Here is a 21,605-nt window from a genome sequence, read left to right as displayed (position 1 = left end):
CTAACCCACCTGTCTATCTCCTCATTTGAATTCCATGCTGTCACAGTCACTAGCCCATTTAAGCTTAATATCCTTGTCATCTATCGCCCTCCAGGTTCCCTTGGAGAGTTCATCAATGAGCTTGACGCCTTGATAAGTTCCTTTCCTGAGGATGGCTCACCCCTCACAGTTTTGGGGGATTTCAACCTCCCTATGTCCACATTTGACTCATTTCTCTCTGCCTCCTTCTTTCCACTCCTCTCCTCTTTTGACCTCACCCTCTCACCGTCCCCCTACTCACAAGGCAGGCAATACGCTTGACCTCATCTTTACTAGATGCTGCTCTTCTACCAATCTCACTGCAACTCCCTCCATGTCTCCGACCACTACTTTGTTTCCTTTTCTCTCTCGCTCTCCTCCAACACTACTCACTCTGCCCCCTCCACAGATGGTAATGCGCCGCCGCAACCTTCGCTCTCTCTCTCCCACTACTCTCTCCTCTTCCATCCTATCATCTCTTCCCTCTGCTCAATCCTTCTCCCTCCAATCTCCTGATTCTGCCTCCTCAACCCTCCTCTCCTCCCTATCTGCATCCTTTGACTCTCTGTGTCCCCTATCCTCCCGGCCGGCTCGGTCCTCCCCTCCAGCTCCGTGGCTTGATGACTCATTGCGAGCTCACAGAACAGAGCTCCGGCAGCGGAGCGGAAATGGAAGAAAACTAAACTCCCTGCCGACCTGGCATCTTTTCACTCCCTCCTCTCTACATTTTCTTCATCTGTTTCTGCTGCTAAGGCCACTTTCTAACACTCTAAATTCCAAGCATCAGCCTCTAACCCTAGGAAGCTCTTTGCCACATTTTCCTCCCTCCTGAATCCCCCCCCCCCCTAAAATCTTGTGACTTGTGACGGCAGGACGCCCAACAACCTGCCCGCTTGACCCTATCCCCTCCTCTCTTCTCCAGACCATCTCCGGTGACCTTCTCCCTTACCTCACCTCGCTGATCAACTCATCCTTGACCGCTGGCTATGTCCCTTCCGTCTTCAAGAGAGCGAGAGTTGCTCCCCTTCTCAAAAAACCAACACTCGATCCCACTGATGTCAACAACTACAGACCAGTATCCCTTCTTTCTTTTCTTTCCAAAACTATTGAGCGTGCCGTCTTTAGCCAACTCTCTTGCTATCTCTCTCAGAATGACCTTCTTGATCCAAACCAGTCAGGTTTCAGGACTGGTCATTCAACTGAGACTGCTCTTCTCTGTGTCACGGAGGCTCTCCGCACTGCTAAAGCTAACTCTCTCTCCTCTGCTCTTGTCCTTCTAGACCTGTCTGCTGCCTTTGATACTGTGAACCATCAGATCCTCCTCTCCACCCTCTCCGAGCTGGGCATCTCCGGCGCGGCTCACTCCTGGATTGCGTCCTACCTGACCGGTCGCTCCTACCAAGTGGCGTGGCGAGAAGCTGTCTCCGCACCACGTGCTCTCACCACTGGTGTCCCCCAGGGCTCAGTTCTAGGCCCCTCTCCTTTTCTCCCTATACACCAAGTCACTTGGCTCTGTCATATCCTCACATGGCCTCTCCTATCATTGCTACGCTGACGATACACAACTAATCTTCTCCTTTCCCCCTTCTGATAACCAGGTGGCGAATCGCATCTCTGCATGTCTGGCAGACATATCAGTATGGATGACGGATCACCACCTCAAGCTGAACCCTGGCAAGACGGAGCTGCTCTTCCTCCCGGGGAAGGACTGCCCGTTCCATGATCTCGCCATCACGGTTGACAACTCCGTTGTGTCCTCCTCCCAGAGTGCGAAGAGCCTTGGCGTGACCCTGGACAACACCCTGTCGTTCTCCGCTAACATCAAGGCGGTGACCCGCTCCTGCAGGTTCATGCTCTACAACATTCGGAGAGTACGACCCTGCCTTACACAGGAAGCGGCACAGGTCCTAATCCAGGCACTTGTCATCTCCCGTCTGGATTACTGCAACTCGCTGTTGGCTGGCCTCCCTGCCTGTGCCATTAAACCCCTACAACTCATCCAGAATGCCGCAGCCCGTCTGGTGTTCAACCTTCCCAAGTTCTCTCACGTCACCCCCTCATCCGCACACTCCACTGGCTTCCAGTTGAAGCTCGCATCCGTTACAAGACCATGGTGCTTGCCTATGGAGCAGTGAGGGGAACGGCACCTCTGTACCTTCGGGCTCTGATCAGTCCCTACACCCAAACGAGGGCATTGCGTTCATCCACCTCTGGCCTGCTGGCTCCCTTCCTTTGCGGAAGCATAGTTCCCGCTCAGCCCAGTCAAAACTGTTCGCTGCTCTGGCACCCCAATGGTGGAACAAGCTCCCTCACGACGCCAGGACAGCGGAGTCACTCACCACCTTCCGGAGACATTTGAAACCCCACCTCTTTAAGGAATACCTGGGATAGGATAAAGTAATCCCCCCCCCCCAAAAAAAAATTTGTAAAGTGGTTATCCCACTGGCTATAGGGTGAATGCACCAATTTGTGAGTCGCTCTGGATAAGAGCGTCTGCTAAATGACTAAAATGTAAATGTAAATGAATGCATAGCCTGAAATGCGAAGTGTGTTCATATGCCCATGGATTGAACTTCTCTGGCCAAATCAGACGAAGTGATTATTCAGATGGAAGACAGTGCAAAGAAACATTTGCTGCCTTGCAGCCAGCTACTGCACAATTTATCATCTTGCTTTTGCTCATTGCTTTAAAGTAGGAATTATCTCTGCACGCTGACAACATTGAGGAATGGAATGTCAATATGACCGGGCGGGGCCAGAAGCAGTGTAGGAGGATATGCAAATAACAGATGAATTGGTCTATTAGAATCAGATCGCCGTGTGATGTTATGCGGCGGCTCAAAAACTCCATCCCACCTGAACAGACGGAAAATCCAAGCCTTTTTTGCAAACAGCTCTTAGACAAAAATGGTACTATCATAATTTTCATAATTTCAGTGTTATTTCAACCTCAGTGTGGAAATATCATTTTTTGAAAACTGGAAAATCACATTAACTGCACTCCCACTTTAAGGTAAGAGTTGAATGGAGAAAGCTGATCCGAGAGCAGCGCTGCCTTGTTTCGATCCCATCAGTATCGACACAACAACGCACTTAGCGAAAGTTCTCTCTGCGTGGTGTTTTGGGAAATGCATGTTACATCTTCAGCCGTCGTAGGAACGACGCATCGTTAAAAACACTTGGAAGCCTAAGTTCCATCGCTATCAGGAACCGGGCACAGGGCATTAACAGAGACAGCTATACCTATGTTATAGAATTGTATAACTGGACTGAATAGGTCAAGGAGTGTCCATTACACCATAATATGATGACGTAAGCCTAACAGATGTTCTAAATAAAATGTGGCCCTATATGTTACCTGGTGAAAAAATAGTTTTTTTCCCCTCACACAAGTGTTTTCCATAGAAACTGCCTCCAATATAATGCCGTGAAATGCATTTGTCAGTGGCTGCATACCTAAGTACCAGCAGCATGGCCAGTCATATATCATTCCGAGAGCCCTATACTGTGGCAAGTGGCGACACAATAATAAGGTGTGTGATAGGTCTCTCACCCAAACTCCGTCCTGCTCCCCAAGCACCTCCTTGGCCGGAGCTGCCCGGGTGGTGATTGGTGGTATAGCCCTGCAGAGGGTGGGGAGTGCCGTAGGCTTGTCGATGGAGAAGCTCCGACTCAGGATGTGATGATCTGGAGCTTCCATAGACGAGACTGGGGAGGAGGAGAAGAGGTAGTAATTAACCATTCAAGTCCATTTTAATTTTCATAAACCTTTGTCCAAAGGGTGACCTTTGGGAGAAGCTGTGAAATTGAAACATATTCAACAAATATGTAAATACTAAGTGGATTGTTTGGTTTGAATGTCATGACCAAGTACAACACACTCTGTTCAGAAAACAACTTAGAGTGCATCTCCATCCTAAAAAAAAATGATATGGCATGAATACTGTAGGTCACCATTCTTGACATTGTAAAAATAAAAACATTTAGGCTATGGATTACACAAAATCAGTAACAAGAGAATAATTAGCATTCTCCAAAAAAGAAGATAAAAAAAAAAAAAGATCTTAAAGACCATGTGATATTTTACCAACACAGTACTTTATGCCTGTAACCCCTCCTAGGATTGTTGTTGTTGTTGGTGGTGGTGTTATACATAATACCTCATTTTAGGTGTGGGTTAAACAAGCAAATTTCAAGAATTGAAGTCGTTTGATAGAATGGTGCATTTATGTTAAAACATCTAGCCTATAAGCCTATCTACACTGAACAAAAAGATAAAACTGCGTTACAGTTCATAAGGAAATCAGTCAGTTGAAATTAATTAATTAGGCCCTAATCTATAGATTTCACATGACTGGGAATACAGATATGCATCGGTTGGTCACAGATACCTTAAAAAAAAGGTAGGGGCGTGGATCATTAAACCAGTCAGTATCTGGTGTAACCACCATTTGCCTCATGCAGTGCGACACATCTCCTTCGCATAGAGTTCATCAGGCTGTTGACTGTGGCATGTGGAATGTTGACCCACTCCTCTTCAATGGCTGTGCGAAGTTGCTGGATATTGTCAGGAACACGCTGTCATACACATCGATCCAGAGCATCCCAAACATGCTCAATGGGTGACATTTCTGGTGAGTATGCAGGCCATGGAAGAACTGGGACAATTTCAGCTTCCAGGAATTGTGTACAGATCCTTGCGATGGGGCTGTGCATTATCATGCTGAAACATGAGGTGATGAATGGCACGACAATGGGCCTCAGGATTTCGTCATGGTATCCCTGTGCATTGAAATTCAAATCACATTTTATTGGTCCCATACACATATTTAGCAGATGTTATTGCGGGTGTAGCGAAATGCTTGTTCCAAGCTCCAACAGTGCAGTAATATTGAATAATACACAGAAATCTAAACGTAAAAGAATGGAAAATATTAGTACGAGCAATGTCGGAGTCCAGAGGATAAATATATACAAAGGTATGTGGACACCCCTTTAAATTAGTGGATTTGGCTATTTCAGCTACACCCGTTGCTGACATGTGTATAAAAATCGAGCACACAGCCATGCAATCTCCATGGCCTTACTGAAGAGATCAGTGACTTTCAACGTGGCACCTTCATAGGATGCCACCTTTCCAATAAGTCAGTTGGTCAAATTTCTGCCCTGCTAGAGCTGCCCAGGTCAACTGTAAATGCTGTGATTGTGAAGTGGAAACATCTAGGAGCAACAACAGCTCAGCCACGAAGTGGTAGGCACACACAAGCTCACAGAATGGGACCGCCGAGTGCTGAAGCACGTAGAAATCGTCTGTCCTTGATTGCAACACTCACTACCGAGTTCAAAACTGCTTCTGGAAGCAACGTCAACACAATAACTGTTCGCCGGGAGCTTCATGAAATGGGTTTACATGGCCGAGCAGCTGCACACAAGCCTAAGATCACCATGCGCAATGCCAAGCGTCGGCTGGAGTGGTGTAAAGCTCGCCGCCATTGGACTCAGGAGCAGTGGAAACGCATTCCCTGGAGTGATGAATCACAATTCACCATCTGGCAGTCCGACGGACGAATCTGGGTTTGGCGGATGCCAGGAGAACGCTACCTTCCCCAATGCATAGTGCCAATTGTAAAGTTTTGGTTCGTGCTAGGCCCCTTAGTTCCAGTGAAGGGAAATCTTAACGCTACAGCTTACAATTACATTCTAGACAATTCTGTGATTCCAACTTTGAGGCAAGAGTTGGAGGAAGGCCCTTTCCTGTTCCAGCATGACAATGCCACTGTGCACAAAGCGAGGTCCATACAGAAATGGTTTGTCGAGATCGGTGTGGAAGAACTTGACTGGCCTGCACAAAGCCCTGACCTCAACCCCATTGAACACCTTTGAGATTAATTGGTACGCCGACTGCGGGCCTAAATCGACCAAAATCAGTGCCCGACCTCACTAATGCTCGTGGCTGAATGGAAGCAAGTCCCCGCAGCAATGTTCCAACATCTAGTGGAAAGCCTTCCAAGAAGAGTGGAGGCTGTTATAGCAGCAAAGGGTGGGACCAACTCCACATTAATGCCCATGATTTTGGAATGAGATGTTTAAGGAGCAGGTGTCCACATACTTTTGGTCATGTAGTGTAATGAACAACTAGCTAACTGTCAATTAAATAAAAAAAGCTATTAAGTAAATGCAAACTAATAAGTCATGTGGACCTGACGGCTTCAAATCTGACATTTACAAAAAATTTGATGTCCAATTCGCTCCTATTTTCCATGCAGTTTACTATGAATCTTTTGAAAACAAATTACTTGCTCCATCAATGAACCAAACATGCATCTCATTACTGTTAAAACCAAATAAAATACCCATGTGAGTGTAGTTCCTATCGCCCCATATCCTTAATTAATGTGGATGCAAAGATTGAAGGTAAAGTTCTATCCCAATGGTTGGAAACAATTATTCAAGAGATAATATCATTGGACCAAACCGGTTTTATAAATCACCTATCCTCCTGTAATCTTAGACGGCTATTTAACACAATCTACAGTGCATTTGGAAAGTATTCAGACCTCTTGACTATTTCCACATTTTGTTACATTACAGCCTTATTCTAAAATGTGAAATATTACATTTACATAAGTATTCAGACCCTTTACTCAGTACTTTGTTGAAGCTCCTTTGGCAGTGATTACAGCCTCAAGTCATCTTGGGTATGACGCTACAAGCTTGGCACACCTGTATTTGGGGAGTTTCTCCCATTCATCTCTGCAGATCCTTAAGCTCCGTCAGGTTGGATGGTAAGTGTCGCTGCACAGCTATTGTAAGGTCTCTCCAGAGATGTTCGATCTGGTTCAAGTCCGGGCTCTGGATGGGCCACTCAAGGACATTCATAGTCTTGTCCCGAAGCCACTCCTGCGTTGTCTTGGCTGTGTGCTTAGGGTCGTTGTCCTGTCAAAAGGTTAACCTTTGCCCCAGTCTGAGGTCCTGAGCGCTCTGGAGCAGGTTTTCATCAAGTCTATATGTACTTTGTTCCATTCATCTTTCCCTCGATCCTGACTGGTCCCTGCCGCAGAAAAACATCCCCACAGCATGATGCTGCCACCACCATGATTCGCCGTAGGGATGGTGCCAGGTTTCCTCCAGACGTGACGCTTGGCATTCAGGCCAAAGAGTTCAATCTTGGTTTCATCAGACCAGAGAATCTTGTTTCTCATGGTCTGAGTCCTTTAGGTGCCTTTTGGCAAACTCCAAGCGGGTTGTCATTTGCCTTTTATTGAGGAGTGGCTTCCATTTGGCCACTCTACCATAAAGGCCTGATTGGTGGAGTGCTGCAGAGATGGTCGTCCTTCTGAAAGGTTCGCCCATCTCCACAGTGGAACTCGGGAGCTATGTCAGAGTGACCATCGGGATCTCGGTCACCTCCCTGACCAAGGCCCTTCTCCCCCGATTGCTCAGTTTGGCCGGGCGGCCACCTCTAGGAAGAGTCTTGGTGGTTCCAAACTTCTTCCATTTAAGAATGATGGAGGCCACTGTGTTCTAGGGGGGGTTCAATGCTGCAGAAATGTTTTGGTACCCTTCCACAGATCTGTGCCTCGACACAATCCTATCTCGGAGCTCTATGGACAATTCCTTCGACTTCATGGCTTGGTTTTTGCTCTGATGTGCACTGCCAACTGTGGGACCTTATATAGACAGGTGTTTGCCTTTCCAAATCATGTCCAATCAAATTAATTTACCACAGGTGGACTCCAATCAAGTTATAGAGACATCTCAGTGATGATCAATGGAAACCGGATGCACCTGAGCTCAATTTCGAGTCTCATAGCAAAGGTTCTGAATACTTATGTAAATAAGGTATGTTTTTTATTTGTAATAAATTCACAAAAAAATCTAAAAACCTGTTTTCGCGTAGTCTTTATGGGGTATTGTGTGTATATTGATGAGGAAAAGTGTGGAAAAAGGGGTCTGAATACTTTCCGAATGCACTGTATAACCCTACGGATTCAAATAAAACAGAGGTTGTAATAACATTAGATGCCGAAAAGGCATTTGATCGTGTAGAGTGGGATTAGAATGGGGTTCTTTGCAACATTAGGAAGATTTGGATTTGGCTGCAATTTCATTTCCTGGATAAAATGATTGTATGCTTTATCATGTGCTTTATTAAGAACAAATGGCCACAAAACACAATATTTCTCGCTAAAACGTGGAACTAGACAAGGGTGTTCACTCTCCGGACTCCTATTTGCTATTGCAATAGAACCCCTGGCCATCTCAATCCGGGCCAATGAAATTATTAGTGGAGTGAAAAGAGAGGACAGAGAACAGAAAGTGTCTATATGCAGATGCCTTGCTTTTACACATTTCAGACCCGGTTGCTTCCATTCCTCTGGTGCTTAATATTTTAACAAAATTTGGGAACCTCTCAGGATACAAACTAAATTACAGCTAAAGTTAACTGTACCCAATGACAAAGACTGCTCTGTCTAATACTACTCTTAGTTTTCCATAAAAAAATGTTACAGATTGTTTTAAATAGTTAGGAATTATTGTTACACACTCTCCGTCAGACTTGCAGCAATTGGAAATGACTAAGAAAGACCCTGATAAAGTGGACAACCCTACCAATATCACTTATGAGTCTAATAAATTCTATCAAAATGAACGTCCTACCGAAATTCCTCTATTTTTTCCGGTGTATTCTAATTGCTATACCTAAAACTTGTTTTAGGTGCTGGACACAATGATCTCAGAGTTTATATGGTATAATAAAAAGCCACAAATCATTAAAGCCATCCTGCAAAAACCAAAAGAACTAGGAGGTTCGGGGCTCCCTCATTTTCAGAAATATTATTGGGCTGCAAACATTCGTAATATCTCTGTATGTAATATCTCATGACCCTGCCCACTCTGGCATTATAATCATAGAATCCAAATCCTGTATGGCCACATCGTTAAGAGTTATTGGATGCGCTCCCCTTCTAGCTCCATTTGCCACCTTCAGTAAGAATTACCTGGTCAGACAAACTCTCAAGATATGGAATAACCTAAGGCTGAACCTAGATAGAGATATTCTTCCCTACTCCCCTTGAAATTTGTAACCATCTATTTCCACCATCCTTTGCAGACAAAGCTTTTGATATATGGAGACAAAGTGGTGTGAAATCACTATGACCTCTATAAAGATGGCACCTTTGCATTATTTGAATATATTTCAAATACATTCAATATTCCAAATGCCCATTTCTTTAGATACTTACAAACCAGTGATTGGCCAGAAAAATTACAAGTGATTTCACACCATTTTGGATGATATGTTAAAACCAACCCAACTGCAAAAGGATGTATATCAGCAGCACTCTATGCCTACAATCATTGATATGAACTTGGGAACAGGATTTAGGAATTGAAATGTCTAATACTTGGGATAAAAATAAAATATGTACCAGGCATGTTGTTACACACTTTAAAGTGATACATAGAAGTCACTACACAAATGCCAAGCTGGACAAATTCTATTCCCAAGTTGACCCCAAATATGAACGATGCCAACATAACACTGCAACTCATGGACATAGTGTATTCAGACCCCTTCACTTTTTCCACATTGTTACGTTACAGCCTTATCTTTTCTTTTTCTTTTTCTCATCAATCTACACACTATACCCCATAATGTCTAAGCAAAAACAGGTTTAGATTTTCTTGCAAATAAAAAACATGATAAAAAAGTATTCAGACCCTCAAAATTGAGCTCAGGTGCATCCTGTTTCCATTGACCATCCTTGAGATCCCCGGGACCACCCATACACAAAAATGTATGCACGCATGACTGTAAGTCGCTTTGGATAAAAGCGTCTGCTAAATGGCATATTATTATATTATTATTATTATGTTTCTACAACTTGATTGGAGTCCACCTGTGGTAAATTCAATTGTTTGGACATGAGAAGGAAAGGTCTGTATAAAGATCCCACAGTTGACAGTGCATATCAGAGCAAAAACCAAGCCATGAGGTCAAAGGAATTGTCTGTAGAGCTCCGAGATAGGATTGTGTCGAGGCACAGATCTGGGGAAGTGTACCAAAAAATTCCTGCAGCATTGAAGGTCCCCAAGAACAGTCGCTTCCATCATTCTTAAAATTGAAGAAGTTTGGAACCACCAAGACTCTTCCTAAAGCTGGCCGCCCGGCCAAACTAAGCAATCAGGGGAGAATGGCCTTGGTCAGGGAAGTGCCAAGAACCTGATGGTCACTCTGACAGAGCTCCATAGTTCCTCTGTGGAGATGGGAGAACCTTCCAGAAGGACAACCATCTCTGCAGCACTCCACCAATCAGGCCTTTATGGTAGAATGGCCAGAAGGAAGCCACTCCTCAGTAAAAGGCACGACAGCCTGCTTGGAGTTTGCCAAAAGGCACCTAAAGGACTCTCAGACCATGAGAAACAAGATTCTCTGGTCTGATGAAGCCAAGATTGAACTCTTTGGCCTGAATGCCAACCGTCACGTCTGGAGGAAACCAGGCACCGCTCATCACCTGGCCAATACCATCCTTACGGTGAAGCATGGTGGTGGCAGCATCATGCTGTGGGGATGTTTTTCAGCGGCAGGGACTGGAAGACTAGTCAGGATCGAGGGAAAGTACAAAGAGATCCTTGATGAAAACCTGCTCCAGAGCACTCAGGACCTCAGACTGGGGTGAAGGTTCACCTTCCAACAGGACAACGGCCCAATGCACACAGCCAAGACAACGCAGGAGTGGCTTCGGGACAAGTCTCTGAATGTCCTTGAGTGTCCCAGCCAGAGCCCGGACATGAACCTGATCTAACATCTCTGGAGAGACCTTAAAATAGCTGTGCAACGACGCTCCCCATCCAACCTGACAGAGCTTGAGCGGATCTGTAGAGAAGATTGGAGAAACTCCCCAAATACAGGTGTGCCAAGCTTGTAGCGTCAAACTCGAGGCTGTAATCGCTGCCAAAGGTACTTCAACAAAGTACTGAGTAAAGGGTCTGAATACTTATGTAAATGTGATAGTTTTTTTTATTTGTAATACATTTGCAAACATTTCTAAAAACCTGTGAACAGAGGATCTCCGCATGTGTGGTTCCCACCGTGAAGCAGGAGGAGGTGGTGTGATGGTGCTTTGCTGGTGACACTGTCTGTGATTTATTTAGAATTCAAGGCACACTTAACCAGCATGGCTACCACAGCATTCTGCAGCGATATGCCATCCCATCTGGTTAGGCTTAGTGAGACTATAATTTGTTTTTCAACAGGACAATAACCCCAAACACACCTCCAGGCTGTGTAAGGGCTATTTGACCAAGGAGAGTGAGGGAGTGTTGCATCAGATGATCTGGCCTCCACAATCACCCGACCTCAACCCAACTGAGATGGTTTGGCATGAGTTGGACCGCAGAGTGAAGGTAAAGGAGCCAACAAGTGCTCAGCATATGTGGGAACCCCTTCAAGACTGTTGGAAAAGCATTCCTCATGAATGCCAAGAGTATGCAAAGCTGTCATCAAGGCAAAGGGTGGCTATTTGAAGAATCTCAAATATAAAATATATTTTGATTTGTTTAACACTTTTTTGGTTACTACATGATTCCATATGGGTTATTTCATAGTTTTGATGTCTTCACTATTATTCTACAATGTAGAAAATAGTAAAAATAAAGAAAAACCCTTGAATGAGTAGGTGTGTCCAAACTTTTGACTGGTACTGTATATGGATGATTTATAAAGTCAGGCACATTTAACAGTTAGGCTATTGATTATAGACCTAATTAAGTTGGGGTTTCCTCTCTTCTCACTTTTCTTAGACAATTAAGGCAAGGACTGTTTTCTCATCTCCTAACTCCGATGCTGCCTCCACCGCATTGTTCTCAACACCAACATGCTGGTTAACTTTGCTATTATGCACATAGCAACATGGTCTTGGAAAAGGCACCAATTCAACAGCCCATTGATGTGTTTCAGAACAGTGACCACTATCCAACGCAGGAGAAAGCGCATTAGTTATAAAATCCTATTATTTTTATTTGTGTTGCTCCATTGTTCTTTCATAATATAACCATATACCATTTCAGTAGCACATGTCTTAAACTGATGGACTGTGCCATCCCCACGGTCTCCACAATGGATCAGTCCACTCAGACAGGTGTGAATCAGACAGGTGTCTTGTACACCATGAATTTGTTATTTTTGCTATTGCTCGACTAAAGAAATCTCGGTCGACCAACAGCCTATCGACCAAACAATTGACCAGTCGACTAAATTAGGTAGCCTAGCTAGCTAGCAATCCAAATCATAGTAGATAGCTATGGATTGATAAGAGAAATTGAAATAAAGACTTAGCTAATGTATTTTGGTCTGCTAGCAAGACTGGGTGTTGACTATCATTATCATTCTTCATAGCATGAGAGTTGCCAACATTCAACCACTGGCACCTCGTGCTGGGACTCCCTAAAAGCACGCCACTTTGATACCACTACGACCAGAAATTACTTTCATAGCAGATTAGAAGAGCATTTTTGCTAACCTTAACCTAGCCTAATTTACATTTAGGTCATTTAGCAGACGCTCTTATCCAGAGCGACTTACCTGCTACAAAAAAGTAACTTCCGGTCATAGCTGTATTGAATTGGTGTGTTTTTAGGTAATCTCCCTCATGGTCAGTATGGAAAATGTATGCACTCACTGACTGTAAGTCGCTCTGGATAAGAGTGTCTGCTAAATGACTAAAATGTAAATGTAATGGTAATCACTTGCCACTCAAAAATGTTACATTGTAACAACTTTGACACTTCACAGGCTGAGGGATCTCAATTACTATGTGAAACAAATGTATCATGCAATGTCACTGGAGAAAACTGGTTAGAAACAAATTGGGCATCAAGCTATTCTAAATAAACATCCCAAACAAGCTATTCCTTTTTTGTCCACATGGCGCAAGTGCAAGACTTTTATTTTGACATGAGGTAAGCAGAGAGGAAGTGGGTCTACAACAGACCCACGTTTGGAAAGTCTATTTAATAATACTATCCTTAAGATATTTTGTCTCAGATTTCCTCAAATGTCCTGCCCACCGGCACAGTAAATTGAAATGGAATTGTATTACCTTTCTGCCTTCCGCGGGACTGTTTTTGTGCAACCCAAAACAATTGAAAGCAACGCTAGTTTATGTAAATACACCTGCGTTACTAAGAGCAGCTAGTTACAACCCATCCCCCTTTGCTCCCGTTCCCTCCCTCTGTCTACCTAAAACCACGCATCTAGTCTGTCAATTGCATGCCATGCATTTTCAAGAGTTCTGTTAGCTAGTTCTTCCACCCCGCTTGTTCCATTCCCTGCTGTTTATAATAGTAACAACACCCAACAACCTGGATGACAACGCGATGCTGCCAATAGGCAGGATACAGATCGAAGTCAATGTACCAAATTAACGACCAATCGATTACAAAAACGCAAAGAGAATGCAATATATTAGCTAGTGTTTAAACATTATATGGACTGGATCAGTTGCTTACCTTGCTTTCGCCGATCTTTCGTAACTCCATCCTGCTCCTGCGCCCAAATCACCGAACCCTGTTCCCGGGTAATTTCTATCCATTTTGATTTTATGAGATGTGTGTGACAACAACGAAAGCAATTTTGTTAGAATTGGCGTATCCGTCTTACCCGTGATCGATTTTAGACTATTTTCCCCGTTTCATAAACAAGTCCTTGGGAATGATAAACAGCATATTGAAAGAGAGAAATAGAGGGGAGGAGAAAACTGGATGAAAAAGAGGGGGGTCTGGGGGTGTACTCCAACCACCACCAAAATCAGTCTCTCCTTTCCTACACTTTCTCCAAATATCATTTCCACAATTGCCAATTTGCAACGAAGTTATACACGATCATGATAACACTTTTGTATTTGTCAATCATCGATAAATTGCAGAGAAACATTTGATCAAACGCGTCCTTTCCTGCCGTATCTCATCCCCTTTATTTTATCTACTGAGCAAATTCCGAGATTTATAAAATGACCACCGATATCTCACGATTGCTGCAAAATGTATCAAACGATAAGATACCATATTATCGTCTTTTTTTTTTTGCATGCAAAATACCTTCCCACCCTGAAATTGTGGGCTAAATTAGCAAATGCTAGCTAGCCCTGTCGACGCATCAAAATAAAACTGGGTTACTATTTATAAAGCCTGCTACGCTTCCTTCTCTTTTTACATTAGAAAATAATGATAACGACGATATCGCGAGGTCTGTAAACCATAATCTAAATTCCGAAAATCAATGAAGACGGTAGAAAGTAGGCCTCGTTTAAAAAAATATTTTTAGTTATTTTCCTATGAAGACGCCATGTTTGAAGGCGGCTGGCTCGCTCTCTTTTCTCCCTCCCCTCACTCACATCTCTCAAGCACACGCGCAATCTGTTTTTTCTGTCCTCCATTCACCGGTTCTCATGTTTTGGCCTAGCAAACAGTATTGTTTTTGTTTAGTTTGTTACAAAAATAAACATACCATAATAAACATAAAAACAAAGCTCATAGATTTAAAATGTATATTTGTCATTCAAACGCTACAATTTAACATGTGTATAGTCTATAAATCCAGTTCAGATACCTATTCATCCAGACTGTTGGGCAGATATTGTTCAAAATCTTGGTTTTGTAGGCGTACAATAATTTATTACTCAAACTTAAAATGTATTAAGTCATTTTTTACCAGGCCTCATCAGTGTTGTACTTAAAATGTTACTACAATATGGACCAAAATTATATGTCCAATTCCTCTACTACCCCTGTGAAAGTAGATACTTACTTAATTAATGACTTAAATAATGTAATAGCCTACATGTCATATAGCCCTGGAAATCAAATTTAGATATTATAATTTTTTTACCATTTTAATATTGTACAACAGCTGCCCTGCGTTTTGACATGAGACCAGCAGATGGCACTCTACATTTGTTGGAACCCTATGGTTGGAACAATGGGAAACATAGGGTGCGTTCGTAAATTCCCTCTGGCTATCTACTCCGATTTCAGAACACTCTCGTCTGAGTGTGCCAGACCGCAGAATAACTGATGAATTTACGTACGCTCAACACCCGTTGATTATGTCTGGTGTCAGTAAACGTCGGCAAAAAGCGTTATTAAATTGTTGTCAACAGCACAGTTACAGTCACCAACGCTCTGGATAACATGAAAACAGCCTAACCAGCTCTGCTAGTGAGGACAGAACACTCGGATCAATCTACTGTCGGCCAAAGCGTCACGTGTGCGCTCTGAACGCGAAACTCTGACAACGCTCTGAATTTACGAACGCCCAGAGCGCACTCTGGCACTCCAGATTGAATTTACGAACACACTCATCAATGAGACATAGGCCTACTGATTCAATGATACCAAATAGTATGGATACACTGACAAGATAGAAGTCTCTCTGCCCTAATGCACCGTGTACACTAGCGTCATCCGCCCAGAGTGGCTCGCTTGTGGGAGTGCTGGCAGCACGTTCGATTGTGCGTCAAGAATTCAGCATAGCAAGTTTGTATGAAGGTCTGGTTATTCACAGGTAAATAGTAATATGCTCTAAACCGATCTGGTAACAACCAAACTTTGCTGCCCTGTTTCCAATCGTCAACATGGCTGGGAGAACCTACCTATTCAAGTAAGTAAATACATTTCGAAAATGTAAAAACAAACGATGCATTATTAGCTAACTAGCTACAGTGTAGGCTAACTCAAATGAGCTGCTAACGTAGCTAGCTAGTTATCTAGCCAACTTGACATACTGTATAGGGAGTTAGCTAAGTGAATAACATTTTACCAGCTACCAAACTTCATATTAGCTAGCAATCTTGATATATTTATCACTGTGAAAAACAAACTCCAAATGCATTTGTAGGTAGCTAGCTAACAGCCATGGAGGAGAGTGAAAGGATAGCAGCCCCATCTGTCAGTGAGAGAGTAGGCTATTCTGGATAGGGCAGGTACTTTGTGTAGTTCCAGTCCCTAGAAGTCAGGATGGAGATAATAGTAACATAATATTCAGTGCGGTCTAATTTGAGTATAATGAAGTCTGTTTCTTGTGAGGTTTTCTGTCCTCAGATACAGAGAGCTGTGAAAGCCTGTCTGCAGATGAAGAGGTCCCAATGAAGAGCAGTGGTTCTCAGTCCTGGTCCTGAGGACTCAAAGGGGTGCACGTTTTTGCTGATCAAGTCATCATCAAGCTTCAAGTGGTATTTATGTATTAATTTTTGATGCTATCCTTGATATGATCCTGCTATTGTCACATGCACGTGTGTGCACATGCATCTATCTATCCAATGTTATCGTTATTTGTTATAAGGGATATTATACTTTAGTAATCCACAATGACCTGGTGATGTAAAAGTCTAATAATGACATTCTTCCATATTCCTACAGATACCTTGTAACTGGAGATTCCTTCAAAACTATTGCCTACAGTTACCGTGTAGGGCATTGCAAGGTTTGGTGACCAGGGCCATCTGGGACTGCATCCTGGGGGAATTCAGGCGTGTGAAGGCTACCTGTGTCCTGCATAACTTCATGAGGATGGACACGAGGACCAGATCTGCAGCTCACCGCCGTGTGCCAGAGGAGAGGTCTACTGCTCTGCAGGATGTTTCAAGGATGGGGGCCAACAACGCAGCACGGGAGGCAATCCATGTGCGGGAGATCTTCACCTCCTACTTCTTTGAAGAGGGTGCTGTTCCCTGACAACACCATAGACTACACTATGCTCTTTTAAGAGCCATCCACATTGAAAACATTTAGAACAATTAGACACCATATAACCCACACCTACACACTCATGTATCAATCTGATTGATGGATTGTGTTGTGTTGTGCAGTAAGCAGGCTCAGGTGTACAACTGTGGCTCCTTCCACCTTCAAAGAATAGGCAAGAGGACCAACCACGGAGAATAGTAAGGCACTTCATTATTTACATTTATATAACTACGCTATATTGTTTGTCCTCATGTGTCTGTGCATGTTTTTCAGTATAAAGTACTCTGCAGCCACTTAGTGTGGACACCAGGTGAGACCACACACAGATTCCTGTTGAACATTGTCTCTTTAACTACCTTATTTTCTCAATAAGTCTCTCTCCTTCACTTCATCCCTCTCCCCCCTTCTCCTTAAATCCTCTAGGTTATATCAGCTGTGTCGGTGAACCCCTCTCGCATCTGAACTGGCTGACACAGAGGGCACAGCATGATCAGAGGTGAGAGGTCACTTGGTCGGGTCAACAGGAAGTAAAGAGATGGTTTACATTGAAATACAGAGAGATGTAGTAGTCTCAGAGTTAATGATACAAGGTTAGTTTTGCATTTCACCTCCTGATGATTATGTTGACTGACAGTGTTAGAATATTTTTTTTTTTAACAAGGCTTAATCATGCTATCTCTCTCCATCTGTCTCTCGTCTGCAGGTATGTTTTGATGTGAGAGAGGGTCCCGTCATCACCATCTCACCCACTCTTAAGATAACCTTCGGGCCAACTGGGGGCCCAAGGCTGTTAGGAGACACTGCTAGAGACACTATTATGTAATTGTGATGAACTGAGAGAATATTAGGGTAGCACTGTAATTCATTAATCATATGCTGTCTTCCCTGCTCCTCTGTTCTTACCTCTTTCCCTTATTGTCTTTTATACTCTTTCTTACACCTCTCTACCCGCCTCTGCTTTCTTCCTCTGTTTTTATAATGCACACCAGATGTGCATTGAAGTACAGATCGAACTTGTATTTAGAATATATTACAATTATAATATTTATAATGCATGTATTATGTATTTATAACACTTGGATAATTAACTTCTTGCAATAAAGCGTTTCACATTCTCTACTGGTTGAAATTAACCTATCCTGTGTCCTCAGATCAATGCAGATTAAGGAAATTAGATAGTGAGATTAACTGGTTTTAGAGTATTTACATGATGCATAGGAAGTGTAGTGTACTGTTTTTAAATTCAGTTTCTGTATATATGAATTACAAATCAGCCTTTAACTAGTTAAATCATGTTTGAGGTCTATTGCATTGTTACAATGTGTAACCATTGATGTCCCAGGACCAGGATTGATAAACACTGTTGAAGTGTATAATTGTAACACATACATGCAGACAAAGTGTTCATTAAAAGACTAGAGTTTGATACTCCTGGTATGTGATATGACTGAAAGATAATGTCTCACAGACATTCATACCTGAACTGCACCTTTATTTGCCAAGGTAGAGTACATGATCAGTGAATATATTCAATGTACAGGCTACAATGTGGGGATCTCATGCATGGTAATAACTACATGTATTTAAGACTTGCATCCCTTGGCACAAAGTTATATTATATTCAACTCAATCCATAGGCTTCATTAATGTCATTCAGACTGTTTTGAAGTTGATACAACCGGCTATGATAGCTGAGGTTCATAGCTAGGTTCTGAACTAATATTTATACCAAACGTTTTAGGGTCCATACACAGATCGGCTACATAGCTAGCTATACAGGTATTTTTTATCCTCCACTGCACAATAAGCAATAAAATAGTTAGTTAGCTACGTTACTTCAGCTGCATTGCATAGCAAATATCAGCAAGGCAAGCTTACAAAATTGTACATTCAATTTGCAGTAAATGCTTTAGCTAGCTAGACTCTTTACATCCACTGTTTCAGAAGACGACAGCCTGGTTTGCTGGTTGTTTCAGGAGTCCCTAAAACATTAAACAACCATAATTACAATGTCATACTCATGTCACTACGCCAATAAAGCTAACCAGCTAGCTGGCTAATGCTAGCTAGTAAGCATGTTTGCTAAATAGCAACTTTCGTAAATTAACTTCATGACAAAAAAATATGCATAATCGTTTGTCTCTACATGAACTAACATATTCCTCTCAACTGTACATTTTTTTTGCATTATTCGTTATGACGTTATAGTACTTACATTTGCTTCCATCCTAGTATTTTTTGTCCAGCCTTGGGTCTCATAGCGTCAAATTCGTCAGGGTAACCACTCGATATTGATTGATCATCCCCCAGCGGTCGCCGCTGGTGATTTACATAAAGTCGGTACCGCGTGCTATCGTAAACCGGGCATAGCAATGGGAGTAGTTGTCCACAAAGCGGCACGACGGGCTGTCTAGCTCCGCCTATCCTTTCTTTGGATTGGTGGATACATCTAATTATTGCAATCTCTTTTTGAATATTCGATGAGGGTTGTTGACGTCCACCGCCGGTATTCAATGGCGAGAGATGCTATGCTACTAGCTTCATAACATTGATATGCATAGCCATCTCGAGACAACTTTGATATAAAATGTTTTTTCTCAAAGTTGCCGGGATGTCACGTGTCCTACTTATATCAGCACACTCGTAACAACTTTAGCATTACGAAACTTCTATTCGATCAAATAAACCTCATGTAGCAAATAAGCCATACATGTTTTTGTTGACCAAATTCGACATACAAAAACTCCTTGCTTGGTGGGCGAATCAACGAAAAAAACGCCACCTGCTGGAGGGAGACAGATTTTCCACCGAGTCCACTGATAATACCAAATAGTAAATAAATGTTATAGGTAGGAAATAAATAGCTACATTTGATTTTTTATTGTCTGTCCCACCCAACATGTTCAAATATAAGAAGACAGACTGCTTTGGCTTTACCCTTTCCATTTCTGGAAGTTGTGCCCTGCTGAAAAATACCCCAAAGCGGCAACATTTTGGGTACACAAGCATGAGGGAGTGGACGCACCTTGTGGTTATGGAGCACAACAAGATTGTGGGATAGAAACCAGCAAGGGACACTGAAAGTTATAAAATCAAGATTACAACAGTAATGACACAATCACCTCATTCTTCTCTTTGTAGATTCTCAAAACAAAATACAAAGACATGTCTACAAAAATCCCCTGCAAAGAATTATCTGTCAAAGTCAATGGGCTGGGGGAGGTTTACAGATTAGGGTTTTGGTAGTGCAGGGTTGTGCTTAGACAGTAAATGTATTGTATATAAGAGTGATTGAGAAGTGCCATTTCTCCTCAATCTCCTATTCACAGCAATTCATACTGTGTAAGAACTGCCCTCCTAAGACTTTTCACACCTTCCTGGAGCGCTACCCTCCTGTAGGTTTTGTAAATAACCCGGTTCAGTTTATCAACCAGCTAATTATTAGAATCAGGTGTGCTACATTAGTGTTGGAGTGAAAACCTACAGGACTGTAGCTCTCCAGGAACAGGGTTGGAGAGCCCTGGGGCCTGTTGCACAAAAGTAGAATTAAGACATCCGGGATAAATGACTCAGCTGAGCTCAATGAAGCCAAAACATGTGCGTCCAGGCTTAATTGGTTGCACAAAGACCAAGCCAGGATGAGCAGACACGGATTCATTAAGCCAGGTGAAACCAATCCTGGATAGGTGCGCGCTCACGGCTCACTCAAATAGACCCCGCCACAGATCACAGATTAACTGATTTACCATGGCAACTAGAGCCGCGTACTTTTCCCCGTCGGAAGCACAAATCCTCATGGAGGCATACGAGGAGGTAAAAGATATAATTAAGAAGAAAGGCAACACCGCCACAGTGATAAAGCAAAGAGAAAAAGCGTGGCAAAGTATTGCAGACCGCCTGAATGCGTAAGTAGTGCACAATTACACACTCACCGCTCCGCTGAAACATCACAATTACAATTCAAATATTTAATTCACATCTCCAAAAATGCAGTTGTACTGTAATTATGAAACGGTTAAATTTTTAATTGAAATGCACTGCAGATATGAGTGAAATTGTGTAAAGTAACTCCATCACACTGTATAAAGCTATGATAAATTTTTTGATATTTTTACTGAAAACAAGACAAAAATACCAAGTAATTTTTTGCAGTGTGACTCCATTAAATGTGTGTGTGTGTGTGTGTGTGTGTGTGTGTAGATTAAACATGAACGGGCCAAAACGGACATGGCAGCAGGTCAAAATCAAATACAAGAACATTCTGCAGAATGGTATGGTCCCTGACTAATATTTAACAAAGCACAAGCATATATTGTACCCAGAAGGTGCCTGCTCACACATTGTCTGTACTGTTTTAGCAGTGAAAAAGAATACCCACAGACAAGGCACGGGTGGTGGGTCACCAAAGGCTGACCTTACCCCAGCAGAGGACATGGCCTTGGAGCTAAATAAAGGCAGGCCCGTCTTAGAGGGGATCCCTGGGGGAAAAGAGACGAGCATAGGTTCCTCCCAAGATGCCACCCGCTTCATTCAAGGTATGTCCTTCCATCTCTACATGGGATACAACCACATTCATATTGAATCAATTTGGACTGTCTGACTTTGGTTTACCTATTGCCTTGCAGTGTCTGGCAGCACTGTGTTCCTGTTAGAGCCACCAGCACAAGCACCAGACGATGCTGATCCAGTGAGTACTCCATCAAAGGCATACTGTAGGCCTGGCATGTCTTGTCTACTAGCTTCAATATGAATCCGATTAAATGTGATAGGGTGAAGGCCCCAGTGCAGCAGCAACAGCACATGATGGAGATGATGATGAGGAGGAGACCATCTCTCTG

The 21,605-nt window shown here is 42.9% G+C and overlaps 1 protein-coding gene and 2 long non-coding RNA genes across 9 annotated transcripts in view; 1 reads left to right on the top strand and 2 right to left on the bottom strand.

Moving 5' to 3' along the window:
• Positions 1-14,395, bottom strand: part of LOC121572023 (proline-rich protein 12-like) — a 45,455-nt gene extending 31,060 nt beyond the window's left edge. For both annotated transcript variants that reach the window (XM_045222497.1, XM_045222498.1), the window contains exons 1-2: positions 13,534-14,395; positions 3,572-3,726 (exon numbers count right to left, since the gene is read on the bottom strand). In XM_045222497.1, the coding sequence (XP_045078432.1) occupies positions 3,572-3,726; positions 13,534-13,616 (238 nt within the window). In that variant the 5' untranslated portion in view covers positions 13,617-14,395. The remainder of the gene's footprint in view (positions 1-3,571; positions 3,727-13,533) is intronic.
• Positions 14,396-15,093: 698 nt separating this feature from the next.
• Positions 15,094-17,882, top strand: LOC121572008. 6 transcript variants are annotated; one of them, XR_006001799.2, is made up of 6 exons: positions 15,094-15,682; positions 16,108-16,253; positions 16,441-16,964; positions 17,041-17,077; positions 17,191-17,263; positions 17,471-17,882. It is a non-coding gene; the product is annotated as an uncharacterized LOC121572008 (long non-coding RNA). The 6 variants fall into 6 exon arrangements; XR_006661733.1 differs by lacking the exon at positions 15,094-15,682 and having other exon boundaries at positions 15,729-16,253; positions 16,441-16,741; positions 16,890-16,964; XR_006661731.1 differs by lacking the exon at positions 15,094-15,682 and having other exon boundaries at positions 15,729-16,253.
• Positions 17,883-18,238: 356 nt separating this feature from the next.
• Positions 18,239-19,327, bottom strand: LOC121583429. The gene is made up of 2 exons (XR_006003528.2): positions 18,983-19,327; positions 18,239-18,749 (listed from the first exon to the last, which is right to left on the bottom strand). It is a non-coding gene; the product is annotated as an uncharacterized LOC121583429 (long non-coding RNA).
• Between the last annotated feature and the right edge of the window lie 2,278 nt (positions 19,328-21,605).

Source organism: Coregonus clupeaformis, chromosome 1 (assembly GCF_020615455.1).
Source record: "Coregonus clupeaformis isolate EN_2021a chromosome 1, ASM2061545v1, whole genome shotgun sequence".
Lineage (NCBI taxonomy): Eukaryota > Metazoa > Chordata > Actinopteri > Salmoniformes > Salmonidae > Coregonus > Coregonus clupeaformis.
This window is presented reverse-complemented; position numbering and strand designations above follow the sequence as displayed.